The sequence below is a fragment of the Tasmannia lanceolata genome, unplaced genomic scaffold (genome assembly GCF_043159265.1).
Source record: "Tasmannia lanceolata isolate RefF3 unplaced genomic scaffold, GAP_Taslan_0.1 ptg000006l, whole genome shotgun sequence".
NCBI lineage: Eukaryota > Viridiplantae > Streptophyta > Magnoliopsida > Canellales > Winteraceae > Tasmannia > Tasmannia lanceolata.
The window spans coordinates 28,655,992-28,681,012 of NW_027518683.1; the positions used below are offsets into that span (position 1 = coordinate 28,655,992).

Sequence of the window (25,021 nt, forward strand, 5' to 3'; positions counted from 1 at the left end):
CTTTATAACGTGAAGTGGGCAACTTTAACGCCTTTTGACTTCAAATCACGATTCCAAGGCGGTGAATGCGTACGGGGTGAAAATATCATCGCCCAACTGGTTACCCTCTCCTCCTTACCCTCAATAGAACAGAAAACACTAGTTTTTCCTCCTAGAGCCGGAGAGGTCACAGTGGACCGGTTTCCATCCTCGGCATATTTATCAATACAGATCGGATGAACTTCGTGCCGGTGAGTAAGATTTGGAGGGTTTCAATGCTTTTTCCTGATAACTATTATACTCCATTTGATAAGTATCTGCCCCTCTCTTCAACACAAGATCACATCCTTTGCACGATCCTTTTCTAATGAAATGCCGGCTAAATGAAATGGTAAACCTAGTCAGTTCCCTTCGTGGAAAAGCTTGTAAACTTCAAAACTCAAACACTTTCAATCAAACCCGACGATTGGCCATCTTAGGAGGAATAAGAGAAGAAACCCACCTCTCCATCAAATCCAACGACCAAAACCCATTTACAGAAATTGCAAAAAAGTTATGTAACACAATTCGAATCCGACCCAGATGGGAAAAAACCCTCCTTTCTGATTTTCCTTCTCTCAATTTCTCTGACCCCAACTTCATACGTGAGATTTTAAAGCACCAAAACAATGCATTCCTCTCCTTCCGTTTCTTCCACTTTCTCTGTTCATTGGATTGCTTTTCACCCAATTCCCAAACTTCAAATTACATTTTTGACACTTTGATTAAGGCAAAAGCATGGAAACCTGCAATGTCTGTTATGTGTTCGATGAAAAGCCAAACAGAACCCACTTTCTTAGAGTCTTATATCAAATGCCTTTGTCAAGATGGGGAGATGGAGGAGGTTTTAAATTCGCTTCCCGAATTGAAAAGGCTTGGGTTTTCATTGAGTCTTTCTATTTGGAATGAGCTTTTTATGGGTTGTATTAGGATTGGCAGGACTGATCTTTTATGGGTATTTTATGGTGAAATGATTGAGTCTGGTGTTGTGGGCAATGTTACAACCGCTGGTTATCTTATTCGAGCTTTCTGTAAAGAGAAGAAATTGTCTGAAGCTTATGTGCTTCTTATGGAGGTTTTACAAAATGGGAATGTACCGGATGTTGTGTCGTTTACCAAATTGATATCTGGGTTCTCCAATGAAGGGAATTATAGTAGAGTTTCAGAGCTTCTCCATTTGATGATTGCGAAAAACTGCCTACCAGATGTTTTCACTTATCAGGGAATTATCTACGGGCTATTTGAGAACGGTATGGGCTTCGAGGGTTTTCGGGTCTTTAATGATCTTAAGGGAAGAGGGTATGTTATTGATGTGGTTATGTATACTACTATGATAGATGGGCTCTGCAAGATGGGTCGGATCGAGAATGCACGGAAGCTTTGGCATGAAATGATTCAGAATGGATTGATTCCGAACGAATACACTTATAATGTCCTTGTTGATGGATATTGTAAGATGAGGGATATGGTGGAGGCCCAAAAGCTGTATAAGGAGATGTGTGATAGAGGGTACAGAGAAAGCACAGTGAGTTGTAATACAATGATTGCCGGGTTGTGTTTGCTAGGTAGGATGGATGAAGCATGCCATGTGTTTGAAGAAATGGCGGAGAAGGGTATTGATCGGGATACGATTACATACACTACTCTGATACAAGGATTTTGCACAAGTGGGAAAACATTAGAGGGACTGAGTATTTATCACAAACTCCTGGGAATGGGCTTGCAGCCCTTAACCTCCTCTTACACCCCGCTTATCCAAGCTCTTTGCAAAGAGGGGAATGTGCAAAAAGCGATAATATTGTTGAACGACATGCTAAATAGGGGTCTTGAGCCATTGGTCTGTACCCATGATTATATCATTACTGGATTTTGTGAACAAGGTAATTCGACTGAAGGCATAGATTGGTTGACAAAAATGTTAAGAAGTAAGTTAAAACCACGAGACGAGACCTTTAACAAATTAATAGAATGCCTCAGTTTAGAAGATCGAGTCGATGATGCCATGCTCGTTTTAGATGCTATGCTTGGGATGGGTTACACTCTTGGAGAATATGTTTGTAGTTTGCTGGTCAGTAGACTTTGCCGAGACAATATCTACCAAATTGAGGATTGTCTAGAGACGATCTTGCAAACAAATTGAAGTGTCTTCTGTCATGTTGATCCTCATTGCCTCCAAACAAAATGTATGGATTTTCTTTTTCTTGTTTTTTGTATTATTTTTATCATATATTTAAGTTTCTATCTTTATCAAATAATATATGATCACTTGTCCAGATGTTTTAGTTTTAGTGATACTACTACATGCAATTGCATCAATTTTAATCACTGTTTAAAAGCTCCCAAAGTCAATGATCGACTTGTGACTCGTATTTGCATTGGTCGTGTTCTCATTTGAGTCTAAATTTTTCCCTACCAAGTTTATCAAAAGTTTGCAAAACTCCTTTGATGTGCCCAAGTTAATGATAGATTGAACGCATCAATCATTGACTCCTTCAATTCAACTCCTTTTTACCTTGGTTGGGTTTGATTTTTTAAAATTCTAGATTTAATCACAGAAAATGTTATGAAGTCCATTGCTTTCTGTTACCAAAACAGTATCAGGGTTTTTAGATATGGTTCTTGCAACTTTGCATTCTCTTCAAAACTGAGAAATATGTTGTTTGAGAGAAACAATTGATTTAACCTAAAAATTTGCTGCAAATTTACCATTTTCGCTATTTTTTCTGAAATGTTAATGTAACTTTATTAAAAGAAAAATTACAGGACGAGAAAACACCATAATTTGATATCATACACACCCAATGCTGCAGCAACCAGATTGCAGTCACGTCTCCAAAGTATATCCTTGGGTCTCTAATGGGATAGAATCTCCCATAACTAGCCTGTCGCTATTAGTCCCTTATTTTCCTAGTTCTTATGCCAATGTATTTGTCGATCTATGCCTATGCTTGATCTGTGGCTGAAAATCATTACACAGATCTTTGAATATCTCCGATGATCCCGGCTAGCTTTCATGGTTCAGCCGTAAACTTTTCCCATGCATTCATGTTAGAAGAGCCGCATTCTATTATCAGATTCCCACTCAAAGCTCCAGAAAAGATTTTCAACCCACATTGCAAAGCTCTAGATTCTGCTTAATTAGAATTATAATCACTCGGTCTGAATACTTTGATGACGATCCCATTTGAGTTGCGGAAAACTCTCCCTCCCTGTGCCAGCCAACCCCGGTTAACCCAACCAACCAACCAACTTCCGCCAAAGTTCATCTTTGACCATCTGATCAGTGGTGGCAACCATTTGAGTCTGGCCTTTGTCTTATGTCCCCCTTTCAAATACTTTTCCTATAGTTCCTTAGTATCTCGAATGAAGCATATGAGCGAAATTACTGACTGGCTTAAGCCCAAGCAATTATATCCACTTTTAGATCCAGTGTGACACAGCCCAATGATTTGCTTTTCTCATTGAAGATTTGATTATATCTTCTTTCAAGAGATTCCAGCTTATAGCGTAAGGTACTAATTTACACAATGTCTTCCCAGCCTCGCAGAAAGTATTTTTTCCCCTATTAGGAACTTATTTTTTAAAAGAGTGAGAGACTCAAGCAATCCCAAAGTCATGTAAGATCCTGCTACAAACTGTGAATGCATAGTCACAATGGAAAAATAGATGATCGATGTTTTCTTCTTCTCCTTTGCACACCACACATCTATTTGCAAGTCTAAAGAGCCTCTGCTTGAGCCTTCCTTGTGTGTTTAATTTCTTCCTCACTGCCATCCACACGAAAGCAACAACATTTGGCGGAACAAGGCTTTGGTTTGTTTTTTTTTCCCATATTTTCGCACTGTCATATTTGCCTTCTCCATTAAGAACATCCTGGAACAAAGAATGAACTGAGAAAGTACATTGAAAATCAGTATCCTAACCCTTTCCTGTACATGGTTAGAAAGGTAAAGGTTGCTGAGGATTCCTAAAAGGTTTGAAAGGTCATCTATTTCATTTTGTTTCAGGTTTTTTCTTAGTCTAATGTCCCCAGGGATAACCCCCCAGTAGTCACAAACTGTCACCCCTGTATTGGTTGCTAGGAAATATAGATTCGGGAAGGTACAACGGAGACTCTCCTAACCATAATTCCTCCTAGAATCTAGTACCTTCCTCCCCGCCTTGATTGTAACTCTGGGCTTAAACATTGACGAACAGGTGGACCGCCATACTCCCAAACATTTGCCTACCAGTGGGTTACTACACTCACCCTCCCCCATTCCTTCTCACATTTCCCCCCAGTGATTGTGTTTCATAAAACATCTTTTTTCTTTTCAGTTCTCTAGTGCCATTTTCCCAGTAAAGCCGTGTTTCTCAATCTCAACTGACCGATTCCAAGCCTCCCATGTTTTTCTGGTTTGCTCACTTCTCCCACTTCCTTAGACGCTTCAATCTTTTGCTTGATTCCCCTCCTTCCCATAAAAATCTCTTTGTAATTTCTCCATCTATCCTATTTGCTACCTTCATTGGTAGCTTAAAAGTGACGAACTATATTTGAAGAATTGCCAGAGCCGCCTTAATAAGAGTGATTCTACTACCCGAAGATAAATATTTCTTTTTCCAGTCGGCTATTTCCTTTCTATTCTTTCATTTATTTGATTCAGCAGAGCTAGAAAACCTGGTCCTAAAGGCAATCTGAGGTGTGTAATCGGAAGATTTAAAATCTGCAGCTCATTATGTTTTTGCCAACTCCTTGACCTCTTCCTCCGGAGTATTTGTGCCTATGATAAATCTTTTTCCAATGTTTATCTTTAGGCCCGAGACCAGTTCAAACAATTGAAATATCATCTTACGTTCCTGACTTCCCCAACATACTTATTCAAGAACAGTAAAATGAGGTCATTTGAGAATTGCAAGTCAGAAATAGAGGGCAACTTTGGATCTTCCCACCAAAGCTGCTCCTGATGCCCTTTCCAACATCCAACTAGAGCCTTGGTCACTAATATAAACTGATATGGCAATAGAGGATCCCCTTGGTGAAGTCCTTTTGAGCTTTTGAAAAAGCCCGTTGGCACTCCATTTACATTTTAGAGAATAAGCCATGGAAGCCCAAGAATTTATCCAACTTCTCTATTTGCTGCTAAAACCCAATTTCTTTTGAATTAAGTCCAAAAACTTCCAATCCACAGTCATAAGCTTTCTCCATATCAATCTTAGACATGATCCCTCCCTTATATTCTCTTGATAAGGTGATATAACCTCTCTCATAACTCCTTTAATTCTATTAGTTATCACCTTTGCCAAAATCTTGTACAGCTTGTCTCCTTCGTTGCTGCAACACTCAGAATCCTAAATATGGATCCCCATCACCCACCCTTGATGGTATAAGCATTTTGGCCCCATCATCAGATAGTGCAATTAAGATTTAGTGTCTTTTTGAGGAAGAGGAAGTTAAGACAAATATGTTTGGCGAGGACAAAGATATGGTTGTGTGAAAAAACCAATTACGCTAAAAGCTTAAGCTGTTGGAGATGGCGTTATGTAATCTTTTATACTTTAACACTCCCCCTCATGTGTGGCCCCTGTTTTTAGGGTTGGCGTACATGTGGCACATGTGGCCCCTCTTTTGGGTTGGCCATTACACATGGATTTTTAATACCAAGGAGTTTTGAACCCAGGACATTTGCTCTTCCAAAAGCTTAAGCTGTTGGAGATGGCGTTATTTAATCCTTTATACTTTAACAGGTTCCACCCTATCACGCCCAACCACGAAACCCCGGAATAACTCCTTGCTACTTCCAATAGCCATCAATCTACTCAAAGTTTCAGCAACAATAACAAATAAAAAAGGAGAGAGAGGATCACCCTGGCTCAAACCTCTAGAAGATTTAAAGAACCCCTGAGGAGAACCATTAACCAAAATTGAAAACCATGCAGATTCAACACATCTTCCATCACCCTCATCCCTAAGATTGTGGTAGCGGAGGAGACAATGGCTTATCGGCCCATTTGCTTGGTAGCGAGCATTTTGTAGAATTATTACAAAAATTTTGGCTAGTAAAGTATTATTAGGGAGGTAGTGTCTCATAAACCAAGGGCTTTTGTTGAGGGGTGTCAAATCCTAAATGGGGTTCTTATCCCCGATGAGTGACTCTATGCAAGGTTTAAAATTTTGGTTTCAGTTGCCACGAAAACAGAAACGTTTCAGTTTTGTTTGTAAATTTTAGGGGAAATCCTTAAAATCACGAAAACATATGGAAGCATACGAGTGCTTTGGAATACCTTTCTTCTTGCTTCATGGAGGAAAAAAGGAAAGGTGATTTGGAATACCTGTCTTCTTGCATCCTGATGGGGACATTAACAATGGGCGTGGGTTCAAGGTTTACAAGCGCAAACGTGGACGAGACTGATGGTGGAGACTCTAGCATGGGCCACAGACATGGGTGTCTTTTTTGAATTATTAATTTATATTTTCGTCATTTTATTTGTACCCTACTTTTTAGGTATTAAATCTCATCCGTTTGACGTGTTTTTGGTATTATTAGAAAGGTTTTTCAATTACCTATCTAATGAGCCTAAGATCACATGATTTGGATGTGATTTGAGCAAGTTATGAGTGTTTTTAGGAAGTGATATAGGTTTATTACGGGATTACTATTTTAGGTAAGTTTTTAACTTTTTTTAGCTTACTTTGGATTCGATGAATGGTTAAGATTAGTTGCTTAGGTTTTAAGTTATCTTCTAAGGTTTTTTTTCTTATAAATACATCTTATGAAAGCAATGTAAGGGACTTTTTGAATATTGAATAGAATTGACGTTTTGCTTGAAGCTGAAAATTTGGGCTTTCTTCTTCTCTCTTCTTCTTGTGGTTTGGAACCATCTTCTCTCATCTCTCATCTATTCTCTTCAATTTTCTTCAATCAAATCAGCACAAACAAGGTTAGTAAATCAGATTTTCTATTTTCTTTGTTCTTGAACCGTAAAATTAGAAAAACCCAAAATCCTTTGATCTCCCTTCTTCTTCAAGATCTTGTTTTGAGATTTTGAGCGATTGTTTTAGTGATTAAACCTCACCTAAAACTCACAAGAATCTCAACTTTCAAACATTTTTTAACCCTATTGCAAGTTTTTACCATTTTCAAGCCCGGAAACCTTTTTTAAAGAACCATAGCCTAAATCCACCATCAAATCAAAACCTAAACCCTAGAATTACCTTTCTTTTACCTACCTAAACCCTTACCTAAGATCTGGACAGCAGTTTCCTTCAATTTTCAAATTTGCAGAAATTACCAAAATACCCCTACAACCTAAATCTGGACTGTTTTGACCCAATTCCTGCTGCTGGACATTTTTTCTGTTTTTATTCATTGATTATTATTAATTTCTCATGCTTTTGTTACATCTAATTGATAGGCCTTACATTATCTTTTTGTTCTTTTAATTGGTTGCATGCGTAAGCCTAATTTCGAATTAATCCTTCCATTATCAATTCATCATACGGATATTTATCGTTGTGATTGATTTGTATAAAGTTTAGTTCATGCTTAATTATGATCTTTACAATTATTTATGCTATTTAGGTCTAATTATTGCTGATGTCCATAGATTAATTGACGTTAATTTAACCATAGGTTAGTTGTTAAGTGTTCCTTTAGTTTTCGGCGTAAGCCTTAAACTGTCCTAAAGTCTTAATCCCATTAGGAATGTAGGATTTTCCCCAAATTTGGTATTGTTCTGCATCACATCCATTTGGGTATTATGGAAAAAAAAATGATAGAGTTTTTGAGGGTGTGGCAAAATCTTCATACTTATTGTTCGTCAAAGTTATTACGCTGGTTATCGCATGGGTGAGAACCCTTCCTTTTTTAGATTTACTTCGGCTTGTGGTCTTTGCGAGGGTTGGAGGGAGGTATGCAATAGTGTGGAGAGACAGGAATCTTGGGCTCTAGCTTGGGAGGCTCCATTGGATGGATTGCTCAAGTTAAACTTTGACGGATCGAGCATGAGTAACCCTGGACCAGCAGGTACCGGGGGAGTTCTTAGGGATTGAAGTGGCGCCATCATTTAGGCTTTTTCAGACCCAGTAGAGACGGCAGATGCGGGTGAGGTGGAAGTAAGGGCAGCTCATCAAGGAATAAATGTCTAGAGAGAGCTCTCATGGATAAGACGATTGTGCAAGGTGACTCTTTGAATGTAATCCGATGGTTGAGAGGCTCGATTGTCCCTCCTTCGAGATTTGCTCATTTCTTTGATGAGATTCAAGATAGGATAGGCAAGTCTTCAATCTTCTTCAACTATATAAAGAGGTCGGCTAATGTTATGACGGATAGCCTTGCTTGTCAAGGAGTGGAGAGGAGAAGTTTGATTTTCTTCCTCCGTGATTGCTATTCCTTTTTTGTTCTTTCTCTTTCTCCTCTCGTTTGTACTTTGGAGTCGACCATCTCGGATATCAATGGAAGGATGGATACAAATGATAGAATTTTAAGATGGAACTTTGGGAAATGCTAGAATAAGCAAAAGGAAACACTTAGAAACCATCACATAAGCAAGACATCCATCTATAATGGTTTGACAATATCGAACACCTAGTGGCATGCATTGTCGCGCATGTATAATAATTCAGCATGTACCGCATTTCATATGTAATTCATATAAATAATTATACATAATTCATGCCACCATATTTTATGTGTAATTCATATGAGTATCATTATATAATACATATTGATATAATATATCACTCATACACTTAAAGTTTCAGTTTTGGTATATGTTTCGGTGGTGGATTGTAACGAAAACCTTTCAGTCATCTTGTGTCGGTTTCGGTGAAAATTTAAAACCATGACTCTAAATTAGGCATATGATTTTGTTCATTCCCTTAGCTTGAGGGTTATTTGCAAAGTGGACGTAGACAAGGCATATGATTTAGTGAAATGGGATTTTGTTCATTCCCTTATGGTAAGGAAGAGGTTCAGATATCAATGGAGGGATAGATAATGGGATGAATCACTTCAATCAACTTTTCTATCCTTATCAATAGGATAGTTGTGGATTTTTTTTAAGGCTCAAGATGCTTAAGGGGATCCATTATCGTCCTTCCCCTTCAATCTTGTTGGTGAAACCCTTAATAGATTTTTACACAACGCGCAATACACTGAATTGTTTGAAGGATTCTTCATAGTACGGGTGTCGACTATGCAACTACATAATCTTAGGTGTGTGCTTTGACAATTTTAGAAGGTGCTGTAATTTGAGAGAAGATAGATGTGTATAACTACTATGTATGCTCGCTTTTGGACATCTGTTACTCTTACTATTTTACAACACATATCCTCTTTTAAGAGAGGAGGGATGGATATAACTACTTGGGTGCTCCTCTTTGGGCACATGACACTATTACCACATTACAACACGTACATGTGTACTCTCTTTTATTGAAAGTTGGGACACATGACAATGTGACACTCTTTGACCCTAATAATGGGCCTGCTCATCAATTCGTGAGCTTATCGATGGCATGTTTCACTTGGGCCCCACTTGGGGACTGGTTACTTTGGCTTCTCTCTTGTTGTGGATGGTGACCATCACTATGACATGGATTGTTAGGGACATTAAGATCCTAATCGTAATTTGAGGTAAGAGTGTGAAGGGAGTTTTGGGGCTACACCGCCAAGGGCATCATTCTCATAGAATTATATCCTGAAGTAGAATGTGATACAGGAAAACCTACTAAAATTTAATTATGGTGGTGTGTTTTTCGGCCATCCGTGCCCTGCTAGTGTTTGTGTGTGTGTTTTGCTAGCAACCCGATGCTTTTCAAGGGCGCTCCTTCGAATGCTACATTGTTGATTAAGGGTGATTCTATAAGACAATGGATATTCTCTTATATTATCAATGAGATTAGATAGTGTTTTTCTTGGAGTTTTTATATGGTGCCTGATCGTCAAGTCCTGTGTGCGTGGTACCACCCTTGATATTTGATCCAACGGCAGCTCACTTTTTAGGCTGCCTTTGGATCAAACATCAAGGGAGGTACGTCTGTGGTACTGCCCACACGGGATTTCACGGCCAGGTACCATATAATTTCTCGATTTTCTTGTAGCATTCATTTTTTCCCCTTTTTTCCACTTCATTCCCTCACAGTGCCACTGTGTAGGTTGACTTGTTGGCCAAAGGGGGTGTGGCTAGGTCTTCTATCCATGTCGGCCAATCTTTACACCTTGTGTAATTGCTTATTTTCTGTTGTTTTTATTTTTTCTCAATAAAGATTTCTACTTGCTAGAAGCAAAAAGATTGTTGGAGGGGTTCTTGTATATAAAAAAAAAGGAATATCATTGCCAAAGCAATCTACTTACAAGACAGTGATGCACATATGGTGTAAGGCACGACACACATCTTTACTTTGCAATACCATTGTTGTGCTTTATTTACTACAACTTGTTGAACAATCATCCTATTTGGCAGTGCAATGAGAGCTTAAAACCGGAGCCTGATAGATGTTAGAGATGTCATTCTCCTCAGGACAACCTCGAAAGAGATGCTCAGGCAAATAAGTTGGTTTGGGTCTGTAATATTTTTCATCTCGCAACACACCACTTTCTTAATATTCCCTGATTGATGTCACTTATGTTATGCAAAAGTAGTAGGTACCAAGGGAGGGTGCTTTTTTACCCATTGTTCTTTGGTTGCTTCTGTGAGCCAAGATTTATATGAGACTGAACGTTGGCTGAATTTTTACCTATTATTCATCCATTGTTATATTTTTGAAATGTTAAGAAATTTATTAAAAAAATTACATTCACAACATGTCATCAAGCCGAGGTTGCACAAGGGAAATGATATCTACACTCCTTTATTTAACAATCATACTCTAGACTTTATTAAATAGTTTGTAAGTTGGCTATAGGCTACCATTTTGGGAACTAGAAGTCTTTAACAGCTAACAAGAAACGTATCAGTTAAGGAGAAGACTGTCATAATTTCATTACTAAAGCAAGGGAGTAAGAATATCATTTTTATTTTCATATACTATTTCTCATATATTACGTATCTCTCGAACATAATCATCTTTTTTATTTATTTATTTTTTGAATGGTTGCAATTTCATTCAAAGAAAAGGGCAGACCGAGACAGTCAAGCCCACAATTACAAGGAGCCAAAATAACAAAAATAGAAGTAAAAAAAAATTACAAAAATGGGGGAGGAAATCGAACGTGGCCAACCCCGGCCTCCCCACACCACCACGAGCTAAACTATCTGCCATATAGTTAGCCGATCGTCTTATGTGATGGAATGCAATCATCTCCAATCTTCTTTTTTATCTATTGGTAGCACATTTCACATGCAATGCAAGGGAAAGAGACAGTTCGTTCAATCTTATTTTTCTTTACATTTTTGCCTCTTTCATATATGATCCTTCATTTTTTTAGACAGGAAGCAACCAATCTAATCATCATGATTGAGGAGATTAATCACAATTTGATTGAAGGATGATGTATCTTCGACAATATCGGGATGATGACATTACTCGGTAGTGAGTCTACAATATCGGGTTGCGGTGAGGGCACTGGAAGTGTGAAGAGGAATGTGTTGAGCATGCGAATGATCTGGCGGAAGCTAGGGCGGGCATTAGGGTCCTCGACCCAGCACGACTGTATTATAAATGCAAGATCTTCTGGCATGTCCTCTGGAAGACTTGGCCTTATTTGCTGCTTGAAGAAACAAAGATCATGAGAACATAATCCAGAAAAAAGTTATAATACTAACACATCAATAGTAATAATCTTAATGATATAGAGATATATAATGATTTCAATACAAGCTTCCAATATTACTGTTTGAATTCCAATTCAAAATAATAGTTGTATAAATGGTGACTAGTTAGGAGGGACTCTTTGTCTAATACATGAAAAGAAAGTTTCTAATTCTACCATCCACCATTTCTGACTTACATCTACTGGCATCCATCTCATGAATAATAGAAGCTTTCACTTCTCTGAGATTCAGTCATATAAATATTGTCGAAGTAGACTCAAGCGGTCACGCCAACCCGGTGAGACCCAGCTGATCTAGTGAATTTTTCAAAGCTAACTTGAGATGGGTGGATTGATGATGAAAAGTTGCAGAAGAAAGAGGACCTCTTCCATCTTCCAGATCTTTTTTGTATTTTATTTTTTTTGAAATGACGAGTCAATCTTCAGTATCTTCATACAGAAATTTCTTGGAAAATCACTCAAATGATGGCGCATGCATGTGGCTATGGAATACATAAACTGACAAAATAGAAACAATGAAGGGTATGCCCTGAAGTGTATCTTTTGTTACTTGTAGGCTATGTTACATGTCGAACACATGTCGGATTCCGATACTTTGGATTCACTGCACACTTCTAGATCACTTTTATCTATTTTTTTCTAAATACTATAACAAATTTACAATTATCACATGATTTGAGTTTTATCTATTTTAATAGTAAGTTTTATATGAAAAAAAAACATTACACTTAACCTACTAAAATTCCCAATACATTACACTTAACCTATTTAAAAAATATCTACACTTGTGTGTAGAAACCGTTCTCTTAAAAAAATCATAATTGATTAAAATATATTGGTGAATCCACGAATCCTGTGTTATGAGGTTAGCCAAATCCGACACTCACTACTCATGTTGGATAGTGACACTCGTATATGTACTCATGCAACATAGCTTGTAGGTCCTAGCGAGGAGAGCTACTGCAATTCCTTTCAAGTATTATTAATACAAGAAATCAGGGGAAGGAAATATTGCTATCTCTTCATCTATTCCGAAATCATTTCTCTTCAATCCTTTTCTCCTTATTTCAAACTTCTACTCATAATCAACGTCTTGAAGTAGTTCTGAAGCTCTACACTTAGATGCTTCCATTTGCCTTGTTTTGTATGATGTTTGGTACATTTTCAAACAGATTCTCAGCTTTATTTTTGTGGGTTAATTTTCAAAACAATGTGTGATGTTGGTTCCCTCCTACGTGTGGTGAGTAGAATTGGCTGAATAGAAAGTCGATTTGGAAGAGTTTGATTGTACCATCTTGTCTTTTGTTTATGTTTTGTGCATTGCCACCAGAATTTCCTCTAGCACAGTCAATGTGTCATTCTTGGATATGGTCCAGAGCTGAAGAGGTTCATCATTACTTGCAATAATACTTTTTAAACGTCATACTATTATCCTATTCTATTATTTAGAAGACCCAAATTCCATCTACAAGAGGCCTACTACATATTCTCTTTGTTTTGTTCTACATAAAACATAATTGTTCTCTTTGCTTTTTTTTCCTACATGAAACAGAATTCAAAATCACATATTGGCTATACAGAAAAAGGATATACTTGAAGTCCTAATAACAGGCCATTTGCCTGGTAAAATATGCATAATTTGATTTACCTTAAAAGCAGCAGCATATGCAGCCTGCAAGTTGGACATGCCCTCAAATGGCATAGGATTGGTTAACAACTCCCATAGAACAATACCAAAGCTGTAGACATCAACCTTGTTGTTGTAATGCTTCTTCTCTCCATGACGCAGTGTCACTGTGCTGTATAACTGCAAGATTACATTTACACTCCCGGTAAAAGAACTGTTATAACAATTAAAAGCATATAATTATTCAAGCAGAAGGTGCATGGGAAAACACAGGTTCCGATTAAACCATATGACAGCAGATGAAAACCAAGATGTGCAATCAGGAATTGAAATTGTGAATATTTTTTTAAATTATGAGTGATGAAAGGCTATCGGATGAAGAGAAGTTCTTAAAATGGAAAGACACCAACAGAAATTATATATTTGAAAGCCTGTTATAAAAAATGGAGAATCAAAACTGTTCTAGCAAGAGGTGCAATCAGAAATAGATAGGGAAGGGGAAACTTTTTTGTTAACTTTAACTGGTGGTAAGATTCAAATAAAACTACGAAGTTATGGATGAAGTGAAATCCCACCCCATCTCCACCCCAGTTAGTGGTAAGAACTAAGAAAATCCAATTTTTTAGAAGAAAAATCTGGATAGTTCGAATCTAAATGCTGTTGGAAGCAACCATAATCCACTTGAAAAGATTGACTAATGTTGTACAATGAAATTTATCAAGATTTATGACTTAAGATATATGAAAAAAAGAAGAAGAAGAAGTACATCTTTAGTAAAAACAAGATCGCTTTTTTCATTTTGCAAGATATTGAGGTCCTCCATATCACACGATAGAACTTGTTAGAAGTGTATATGTGCCAAAGGGAAAGATGGTATGTGTACTATGTTCTCCTTTATATAAATACGTGAGGGGGAGCTAATCTCCAACTCACACCTTTCTCTTCACATCTTCTCTTCTAATATGGTATCAGAGCCCTAGGGTTGTGGTGCCCTAGGGACCACCACCGGAAGAAAATCCCTCTTCCCACCTTCTTCTCCCCACACCTCCACCTTTTCCCCTCTTTCTCATCCCCAAAACCCTTAATCCTAACCTAGCCCCCCACTCGACACCCAAACCTCACCCAAGCCTCGCCCATTCCCACATATGACTACCGTCAAACTAGATGGGTCCAATTATCTGAATTGGAAAAATGGCGGTTGAGACCTACCTCCTTGCTCGGTGCAAGATTAGCTTCATGCGACACGATCCTCCCTCTACCACGGATCCTTCCTATGCTCGGTGGGAGCAAGATGATGCCTTGATTCGCACCCTACTCTGGCAGAGCATGGCTTCTCCAAGCAAATCTGAGAGCATACTACTATCCTTTACTCTGGGGTTGACAATCTCACTCGCATTTGTGCCACCTAGTCTGAGTGGCTACGTCTCCGGCATGGTGATACCTCTCTTGCTGCTCGTTACAGACAGCTTGTTTCTCTCTTCCAGCAGCTCGATATGTTTATTTGCCCTTCACCACTGACCTCACAGTTCTCGCCCGATAGCGGGACCAGCTCCGTGTTGTTCACTACCTTGACAGCTTAGACCCTAATTCCGTTCATCTCCGATAGTAGATCATTGGCTCTGAATCCATTCCCTCTCTCATAGAGGTGTACTCTTGTGCCTAGCAGTGTATCCCCAATGATTGCTCTTTTACTATCCCCGTTGATAGGTCTGCCTTGGCTGCCCATGACAACAGTGATCGATCTGGCCATGGAGGCGTTACTTTTGGCCGTGGTCAAGGCTGTAGAGGCCGTGGTGGTGGCAGAGATTTTGGTGGGAGTCGTGGCACTGATAGGCGTGGCTGCCCTTATTGCACCCACTGTCAGAGAAAGGGCTATTATGTTGATACGTGCTTTGTGCTTCATCCTAAGCTCCATACCTCCCGCTTGGCGCATCTCACCACCACTGGTCTTCCTTATGCTTTGACATCCTCCATCGCCGTCTCAGTGACATCAGCTGATACTTTCACTCTCTCTAGGGCTGACTATGAGGAGTTTCAACTTCTTTGCTTGAGCAGTCGCCCTCCGATAGCGGGTTTTGCACAGCCACATAGTTCACCTGCGTTCCTTCTTACTCGCTCCAGCTTCTGGATTATTGATTATGGGGCATCGAACCAGTTCATTGGTAATTCTACTTCTCTTAGTTCATTTCGACCCTTTCATTGTGCTTCTCACTCTGTTATTCTAGCCGATGGGACCACTACTCACATCTTTGGTATTGGTACCCTTTCACCCAATTCTGGCGTTACTTTATCTTCAGTGCTATGTATCTTGAAGTCTCCTTTTAATTTGATTTCTGTTAGTCAAATTACTAAACATCTTAATTGTTCGGACTCATTCTTTCCCTCTTATTCTGTATTTCAGGATCTCTCGACTGGGAGGACGATTGGCTCGGGTCGTGAGGTTGATGGCCTCTATGCCTCGATTGTGGCCCCCTCGCCCTATTTTGCATAGCTCCATCGCTTCGTATTTGTGGCACTGCCGTTTTGGCCACCCATCTATCCAGAAGCTTTGGCAGTCCTCAGCCATTTCTTCTGTTCAGACCTTTCACTGCGAGTTCTTTGAACTTGGGAAGCACCGTTGTGTGTCTTTCCCTCTAGAGTTGTTAGCAGAGTCTCGCGTCCTTTTGATTTAGTGCACTAAAATGTATGGGGTCCCTCGCGGGCCACGTCTCTTAATGGGTATCGATATTTTATCATTTTTGTTGATGATTTTACTCGTATGATTTGGTTATTTTCACTTAAAGAACGCTCCGAGGTCTTTCATGCTTTCCACACATTTCATGCTGAGATTACTAACCAATACAATTGTACTATTAAATGTCCACGCACTCATAATGCTCGGGAGTGCTTCTTTACTGACTTTCGCAATTTTTTATCCACCAATGGTATTCTCCATCAGTCCTCTTGCGCGTACACTTCTGAGTAGAATGGTGTAGGCGAGAGGAGATTACGATACTTTCTTAATATGGCATTGTAGACATCCCATTTTGACCGAACCCCTAATTGCTTTGATTGAATGAAAACCCCATCAAATCAATGATCTAGATCCCCAAATTTCTCCATAGAGTAGATTAGGGTCCCAGGAAGGTCCCTTCAAAATTCTGTCAAAATCCGAGGAAAAATGCCTAATAAGACAAGTCGAGTTAGAGCAAATGGTGCAATAGGGGTGTGTATTAGCCATTAATCTAGCTAGCTTTTACACTAGAGTGAAAGGGGGGTGATTTAGTTAATTACACTAAGAAAACATAGCTTAGGATGTAAGTTATCTTTAAAAGGGGGTGAGTTATCCCACATTAATTTTTGGCCTATTTTCTTCAGAGACCCCCCTATTGCGGCAAAACCATATTTAAAATACCTAAGATGGGGTGTCTTAGGGTAACCAAAGGGGGAATAGTTTATGTTAATTTTTCAAAAAGCTTTTACCTTAGACCACCCTAATTAACAAAAAACCAAATCAAAATATCACATTTTGGGGGTACCCTAGCAACTAATGGGGGTAAAAAATTATGCCTAAACTCTATAAATAGAACATTTGGGCTCTCATTTGAAAAAAGATTAGAGTTTTTAATCTTTTTTTAGAAAGAGACGAGAGAGAATTTTAGAGAGACGGAGAGAGCTTTCTAAAGAGAGAAAGAAAAAGAAAAAGAGCTAGCAATGGAGGAAATCAAAAGAGAAGCTCAAGGCTGCTGGAATTCACATCAAAAGCTTCAAGATCTACTCAATTTTGGCCGGAATTTTTGATTTTTTGCATCAAAGGTGAGTAGATTTTGAGTTTTCTTTGAAAATCTAGCATAAAATGAGAAATCTAAGTGGAAAATGCTTAAAAATAGTTAGATCTAGCAACCTAGTGCTAAAATCTACCAAAATATGTTTAAAAATATGTCTTATATAAAGATCTAAAGCAATCCACTTCAGATTTTAAGTTCTAGTTGAATTTCGATGTGAAAATAGCAAAAATAGGTGCTGTCCAGATTCATTTTTGTCATTTTCATCAATTTTTGGTTGGAATTCGTGGAACTTTCTAACGTAGAGGTGTAGAGCTCATTGAGATCTTCGATTTGGAGTATAATGGCCCAAATTGGCCAAGAAACGAAGAAGTTATGCCAATTTTAAGATTTCAGCTGAAAATTTAGGTTAAAATGAATTCTTGGATGATTTTTGTGAAAATCTTTAGATCTGATGTGTTAGGCTTTAGAATTCAAAAATATACGTGTTAATATATGTGTAATGTGAATATCTAGTGAAATTCATGATAGATCTAAGGTTTTGATGTGAAATGCTCTTGTAAGATGATGAAAACTTCAAAATACATGTTGTCCAGATTTGTTTTTTTTTTGAGTTTTTTACTAAAATTCTATTAGAACTGTGTTGTACTTTACATAAGAGTTGTAGAGCTTGTCGAGATCTTTGATTTTGGCATATTACGGCCTAAATTTGGCCAAAGGATGAGAGAGTTATGCTCTTTTTAAGTTCAGCCATTCAATATGTTCATTTTTTCAAGTTTTTGGAAATTTATTGCGTCGAGTAACTTCTGGGCCGTTTCTAGCCGGATTTGGCCGAAGCCATAGAAGACAAAGTTGTTCGCCACAAAATTTTCTAAAACTTTGTTAATCTGTTCATTTTTTCAGAAACAGTGTCTGGTGTGTAAAAAATCACTTTTAAAATTTCAGTTTTCTGGAAAAATTATTTGCCGTAACAGCAGATGGTCGGCTATTTTTGAGGAGCTTTTGGCCGGATCTGGCTCGAGCCATAGAAGACAAAGTTGCTCCTTGAATGATTTCCTAAAACTTTGTCATTGAGTAAATTTTACAAAAATGATGTTTTGAGTGTCAAAACTGAGCGCGAACTTTCAACTGAAACACTAATATGTCTAATGACGATGGATTGGAAGCGGCCATTTTCCAGCCACTTCTAGGCGGATCCAAACGAAGTGTTGAACTGAGAGAATGTCATTTATGTTGAGATCTACAATTTTGATTAGTAGGATTTTTTTATGGTTTTGATGTTTGAGGGGTCCGAAATTTAATGCAAAGTTGCATTTTCACACTATAACATAGCTATGCAATTTCTTGTAAATCATGGACAACATGAGCTCTAACCATTTTTAGGGGTTGTTTTTTGATGTTTTGAGTTTAGTAACAAGTCATGAATCATCTTTTGGATGTTTTCCATGATTTACTTGCCATTGTTAGGACATTTTTGTGAAATTGCTTATTTAGTTGTGATTTTGCCTTTTATTGCTTTTCAAGGCTATTTTGGGCCTAAGTCATTTTTAATGCTTATGGTTGGATATGATGAGCGTGCTAACAAGTTTTAAATCATATATTGAATAATTTTCATGAAATTTTTAGCATTTTTACCCTTTTGGTGAAAATTGCATGTTTTGTGGATTTTTTTTAAGGTTGTTTTGAGCTTAGATTAATTCAAATTGATGTTTTTTATTATGTTGAGCATGCTAGCAGATTATAAATCATAAATATAGAGTAATTCTTATGATTTATTTTTATTTTTTGTGCATTTTTAGTGGAATTTGCATGTTGTGTGCTTTCAATACATTTTCAATGCTAAATGATTGAAATCAATGATGTATGCAAACAAATGATTTAATCATGATCAAACCTAAATAAAACATGCTGAAAATATCTAAAAGAAGTTGAAATTAAGCATTAAAAGTTGCTAGGACCTTGCTAGAGACACACCACGAACAAGCTTGCTCCATTCTTCCGGTTATTGAGCTAAATGAGAACTTAGCATCTAAAACTCATAGGATTACTTCTAAAACATGTTTAAACCTTCCAAATCTTGCGAGTTTCATTCTTGGAGACATGCCATGTCTCATTCCATCTTTCTGATCTATTGCTTACATCTCTGGCCTCTCGGTTCTATCATTGCCCATTGATTACATATTTTGCACACATTATTATTTTTCTTTAATCATTCCCTCATTGCAAGAGCGATGAAGGTGTTAACCCAAGCCCATCCTTAGGGGACTTGCTCGGTCCTAGTAGCACTCCCCTCTTTATTTAGTAGACTAGCCCAGTCTTTTAGACACCTTTAGATAGTTAGTTCTATTCATTGCAAGGGCAATGAAAGAGTCATCTAGAGCCCCATTTAGGAGACCATTGTGGTCTCATTAATGACTTATGTTAGGAGACTATCTCAAGTCTCATAAGTTGCACCCCTTTAGTTGAAGACCAACTTGGTCTGTTAGTTGCATTGTCCCTATTTATCATTGCAAGGGCAATGATAAATAGGGATACTTGGAGCCCATTTTTGTGTCTAGGAGACTTGCCCAGTCTCAGTAGCACCCTTGTGTCTTTGACTTATTTGCCCCCATTCTTTGATAGTGTTATTAGCGAGTTTTTGACTTATTTGCTCACATTTTTAGTAGCGTTATTAGCAAGTCTTTGACTTATTTACCCATTTTTTAGTCTTAGACTTATTTGCACCACATTCTTGGTAGCATTATAAGAGTCTTTGACTTATTTGCACTTACTTTGGTAGTGTTATTAGAGGTCTTGAACTTATTTGCACCCCCTTATAGAGTGTTAGTCATACTTTGACTTACCTGTACCTCTTTTAGTGTCGTTTGTTTAGGAGTCTATTTCATAGACTATTAGTTTGTCTTCTATCTTAGGAGTTTGTCATTTAGTGTGTTTGCTATTTATCTTTGTTTGAGACTATATCAGTATTATTAGAGTTTAATTGCTTGGGATCTTACCATGGTTTTCATAGTTGGGACACTAGTTTACTCATTTTGGGATCATTTCACTTTTTGTGAGTTTATTTATTTAGGGTTTTCTTTTTTAGCCCTAAGAGTTTTGCCATAGGGGGTTGCTTTGTGTGTTCCCTTTGGCCTTTGACCAAAAAGGTGAAACATTTTTAAAAAAAATCTAAAAACACTTGAAATTTTAAAAATCCAAAAAAACATCAGAAATTTGAAACTCAAAAGTACTTGAAAAACATTTTAAAAATTTAAAAATATCAAAACTTCAAAACCATTTAAAATGTTAAGTTTTTAGGAGCGTATTAGGAAATTTTCTTTCGGAACTATGTGGGCTTGATCCTCTTCCACGAGGTACTTAGGCAGCTTGGGATTTTTATCCCAAGTCCAGTCAAACTTTGTAAATAAATCATTTAAACTCTTTAAAAAAATATAAAAATCTTTCAAAATATTATTTTCGAAAAGATCTTCCTCTAGAATTAGGAGTTTGTCCTAGATAGGAGGTTTTAGAGTTATGAGTTTGTCCTTGATATGTTGTGTGCTTTGTTTGTGTTTGTTTTGGGTGTTTTGTGTTTGTTTTAGAGTTAAGAGTCTGTCCTAGCTAGGAGTTTGTTATGCCTCCGTCCGATCAGTTGGCGGTGATCTACATCGCCGATTGATGACTAGAATAGGATGCGTTAGATAGCCCATTGTTTTCCTTAAGACGCACAGCCTAGTTACACATAGGATACAGGAACCACCTACTTTAGTTTAGGGCTAACTTGCATTTAGTTAGGGCAAGTAGGGTGTCTTAAAATCTATAATCCATTTGAATTTAAATAAACCTTCAAAAAGCTTTAAAAATCAGTCTGGTCTTTTAGGAGTATGCACGCTTCTTCAAAATTCCCACTCACTGTAGTTTATTGGTAGTGGGTTGGGGGGAGGGCGAGGTGTACGAGGAGTGAGCTTGTTGTTCTTATCAGAACCCTCATAACAGTGACCAGGTCAGATGGTAATGTGGAGAATTTCTTGTGGGACCGCGGTGACGGTTTTTCTTCCGATTTTTCGACCTTGGCTGAAGTGTTGTTTACTTCTGTTCCTGATTCAGGATTCTTGGAGTATGCACGCTTTAACCCTGGTACTGATCTTGGTATTAGTCCTCTCGCCATGGAATCATCTATCTTGTTGCTCGTGTCAATGAAATGTTTGTGACTTGAGAAACTTTGGGCGGCCATAGGGCGCTGGAAGGAAATGATTAAGTTCTGTTGCATCATGTCTATCTGCTCTTCCTTAGACGGTCGTTTGAGCATCTGAGCTGTCTTATGATGCCAACGCTTTATGAAGTCTGAGAAAGATTCTATGGGCTCTTGCCTAGTGGACTGGAGATCTCGGCGAAGGATTTCTGTCTCGTCCTCATGAGAAAATTGTTTGATAAATTCATTCATTATGCGATCCCAACCCATAGTCGGTAACTCAGGCAAATTCAAAAGTCATTTATGTGCCACGTCCTTTAGGGACATCCGAAAGACCAATGCTAACTGTTCTGGAGACAGTTTTTGTGATCGGAGCATGCCTTCAAACACTGTGAGATGCATATGAGACAGCTGGTTCCGTCGTACTGGTTAATATCTAGCCACTTGAAGCTGGTGGGAAGTTGTACATCGGGGAACAAAGAGACATCTCGCATGGTGATTCCTGCTGATCTCTGAAGCTTAATGACTTTGAGGTCCTGATTAACCTTAGCAGACTTATCTTCCCACTTCTTAACTATCTGCGCAAGGGGCTGATTTTCATCAGCATGCTGCTCTTCTAAGGATGGGTCCAAAGGCTGAGCCGTAGATTGGTTAGTGGGTTGAAATGGTATGGTTTCCTGAACAGGAGGAATAGGTTGTTGAGGTACTGTTGGTGCCACAGTAACCTGAGGAGATGATCTCAGCACAAGTGACAACCAGTAGAATAATGAGATTTTTAGTCTAGTTCGCCACTTTGAACTTTTTTAAGTTTGCAAGGAATTTGAATTCCATATTTCCTACCTAGGACCCAGAAGTAAGGAACTCCAGTGAACACATCTCACGTGTCATAGAAAATCAAAGAGAGAGAAACACATGATTGTAATTGTATACATAGATAAACTCGGTAGAACAATTTTATTATGAAAAGTAACAATGCATAAGTCTAATGATGATTTTGAGGGCTTAAATCTTTAACACGAAAATAATGAACAAGTAGACAAGTGGGGCCCACTTCTTCAATGATCCTAACCATTCATCTTTTAGGCCCTGTAATGGATGGGCCATGCATTGAAATCAACTCCTGATGGACAATTCTAACCCTTGAATTTGCCATTAATATAGACAATTTTTTATATTTTCTCACTACGCATTCAAGAAATAGAAATTAGAGAATTATAATCGTGGAGTGGAAGTGGGTTAGCAAGGCCTAACAGATGAATGGTTTGGATCATTGAACAATGGACCACACTTGTACTTTCGCTCATATTTTCCTTGGAATGCAGGAGTTTTTATCTAGTGTCTACATAACATACACACTTTTTTAAAAATAAAATAGGGCCCACTGCATTTGATGATCCAAACCATCATATATTCAGCCCCATTATAAATATAATGTGGTCCGAAAATCATCTCAATAGGATGATCCTATAGGTCTCTATAATATATCCTTCCTCTACAGATCGAAGGGTTAGGATCATCCTTGTTAATGTTGATTTCCTGTTCTAGGATCAGACGGTCGATAGAGATTTACAGCAAAAATCCTGCGTATTTACATGAGGAGACGAAAGATCTTGTAAATCAAACTCTAAAACATTTCTACTATTAAGACCAGAAATCGGTGTTTAATTCAGCAATTAAGATGAGAAAAGATTACAGTGACTAAACTATCTAGAAAATGTAACTTTTACCGATCGGAAATTGGCCGGAGAAGATGGAGATGGAGATCATGTACCAGAGAGAATTCTTACGTGTGTTTACTTTTTCTTCCTCTTTAAAAAGGGGATCATACATATTACATTGGTGTAAGGCCTACGTGGCACTTCCCAGTTGGTTAAGAGATTAACAAAGCCATATTCGGTCTATGCGCCAGTCGAAGTTTGATGTATTTATCATGTGATCGTGAGATCCGATCTCTAACGACTTCGGCTGACATGGCCAAATGAATCATGAGATTTGCTACAAATGGAGAGCGAGAGGTGATCTATTGATGACTGTCGGATTATCTCTCAACACATGTTCAGATCGTGAAGGGCTGTGGACCCCAATCCGAGAGAGGCGGGGGACGAGCCCCCAGAAAGTCTCTAGATTATCCACGTGAATGGAGAGCTTTACCAAGGAACTCTAAAAAAAAATGCCTTTCACAGCATGAGTGGTGATATAAGGTGAGTGTAAGCCCAATGGTTTCCACCTTGGCATTCCCATCTTATTTTGATGATTCCAATACACAAGTGATTTATGATCACTAATGTGTTTGATTGTCTAAGATGTAGATCACATTGGTGCTAAGACAACATTGCTTGGATTGAGGCCAAGTAGATCTCTTTGGACCACATCATGAAGGCCAAAGACATCGTAGTCCAAGACAAATGAAGACTTGAAGAATCCATTGAAGACCAAAGTCATATTTAGATTGTAAAAGATCCAATCTTAGTTTTAGATTTTAGAGGCATAATTAAGCAAATAAACAAACACCCTAAATAACTAAGTGATTGTTCTTGTGGAGTTCCAACACCTTGGAACCCTCATAGCAATCCCAACTTGGTGTTAAGTTGGAAGCCTAAAAACATGAAGTGAAAATCTGCTCAACATAGGCTTCTCGGAACTCCGAGCGAAATTCTCGGAACTCCGAGAAATGGTCCAGTAGAATTTTTTCCAACTTCTGTTTGTATTCCCGGAACTCCGAGATTTTTTCTCGGCACTCCGAGAATTCTCGGAACTCCGAGAACACTACAACGGTCGGATTTTTAGCCGTTGCGATTTTTCCTGGAATTACAACAATGCCATTGAACAGTCATATTTTGGTTTTCCTATATATATGGGCATTCTAAACTTCCAAACCATCAATCCTAGCACTCTAAAACTTCATTTGAACATCAAAGAGTGAATCAAAACTTGATTATGCCTCTCATCCTCTAAAGATTAGGATTTGGATCATAGGCTCAATTTGTACATCTTCTACAATTCTTGTAAACCCTTGTGAGGGATTTTTTTGTTCTTTCTTTCTTAGTCAAGAACTTTCTATTGGGCGAGTGTTCGGAGAAGCGTAGCCCACTCTCCGTGGTGAAGATCGCCACCAAGGTTAAAGGCGGTTGGAATTGTAATCGGCATTGATCTTCGCCGAAGTTAAGACGATCCCTAGTGAAGCCATCAACGGGTTTGGTTGGTGGAGTGGAGTATGCCTCACGTTTGGAGGACCGAACCACTTTAAATCTCGGGTGCAATCTCTTTTACTCTTGCTCTTTATTTGCATTTGCACTTTAGATTTAACTTGTGTGCTTGAATTTTATTGTTGATCACTTAATTTCCAAAATTGGGTTTGAGTTTTCAAAAGAGTTAAAACTTGTTAGAAACCTAATTCTTCACTCCTCATTTGTTGCCAATTCGGGACCACCCTTGGAATTTCAGTGAGATACCTCTCAATTCGGGGACCAGCCCGGATTCGAGACGTACCTTAAACAAAGAAGAGTCGCCATCCAAGGAAGTGGGCCCTGGATCCCATACTATGCTCTGTTGCAATGGATAACCAGAGATATAAAAGAAGGTTCGTGCCTGATTACGAATTTGGAAGGTCCGAAGAGCACCTCATCCGCCCAAGTGCAAGCACCTGGTCTCTTATGCCATTTATTTATTGATTTTGAAGAGTTTTGGG

General features: G+C 38.3%; 1 protein-coding gene and 1 long non-coding RNA gene across 3 annotated transcripts in view; one reads left to right on the forward strand and one right to left on the reverse strand.

The window, feature by feature from the left end:
- LOC143880207 (Tetratricopeptide repeat (TPR)-like superfamily protein) lies at positions 1-11,935 on the forward strand. Of its 2 annotated transcripts, none has more exons than XM_077383020.1 (2): positions 1-2,201; positions 11,427-11,935. In XM_077383020.1, the coding sequence occupies exon 1, from the start codon at positions 347-349 to the stop codon at positions 2,156-2,158; it is 1,812 nt and encodes a 603-aa protein (XP_077239135.1). In that variant the 5' UTR covers positions 1-346; the 3' UTR covers positions 2,159-2,201; positions 11,427-11,935. The 2 variants fall into 2 exon arrangements, with proteins under 2 accessions (XP_077239135.1, XP_077239134.1); XM_077383019.1 differs by lacking the exon at positions 11,427-11,935 and adding an exon at positions 10,462-10,743.
- The window catches only part of LOC143880208 (uncharacterized), a 19,542-nt gene continuing 5,567 nt past the window's right edge, over positions 11,047-25,021 (reverse strand). The window contains exons 2-3 of the long non-coding RNA XR_013251591.1: positions 13,420-13,578; positions 11,047-11,705 (exon numbers count right to left, since the gene is read on the reverse strand). This is a non-coding gene — a long non-coding RNA (uncharacterized LOC143880208). The remainder of the gene's footprint in view (positions 11,706-13,419; positions 13,579-25,021) is intronic.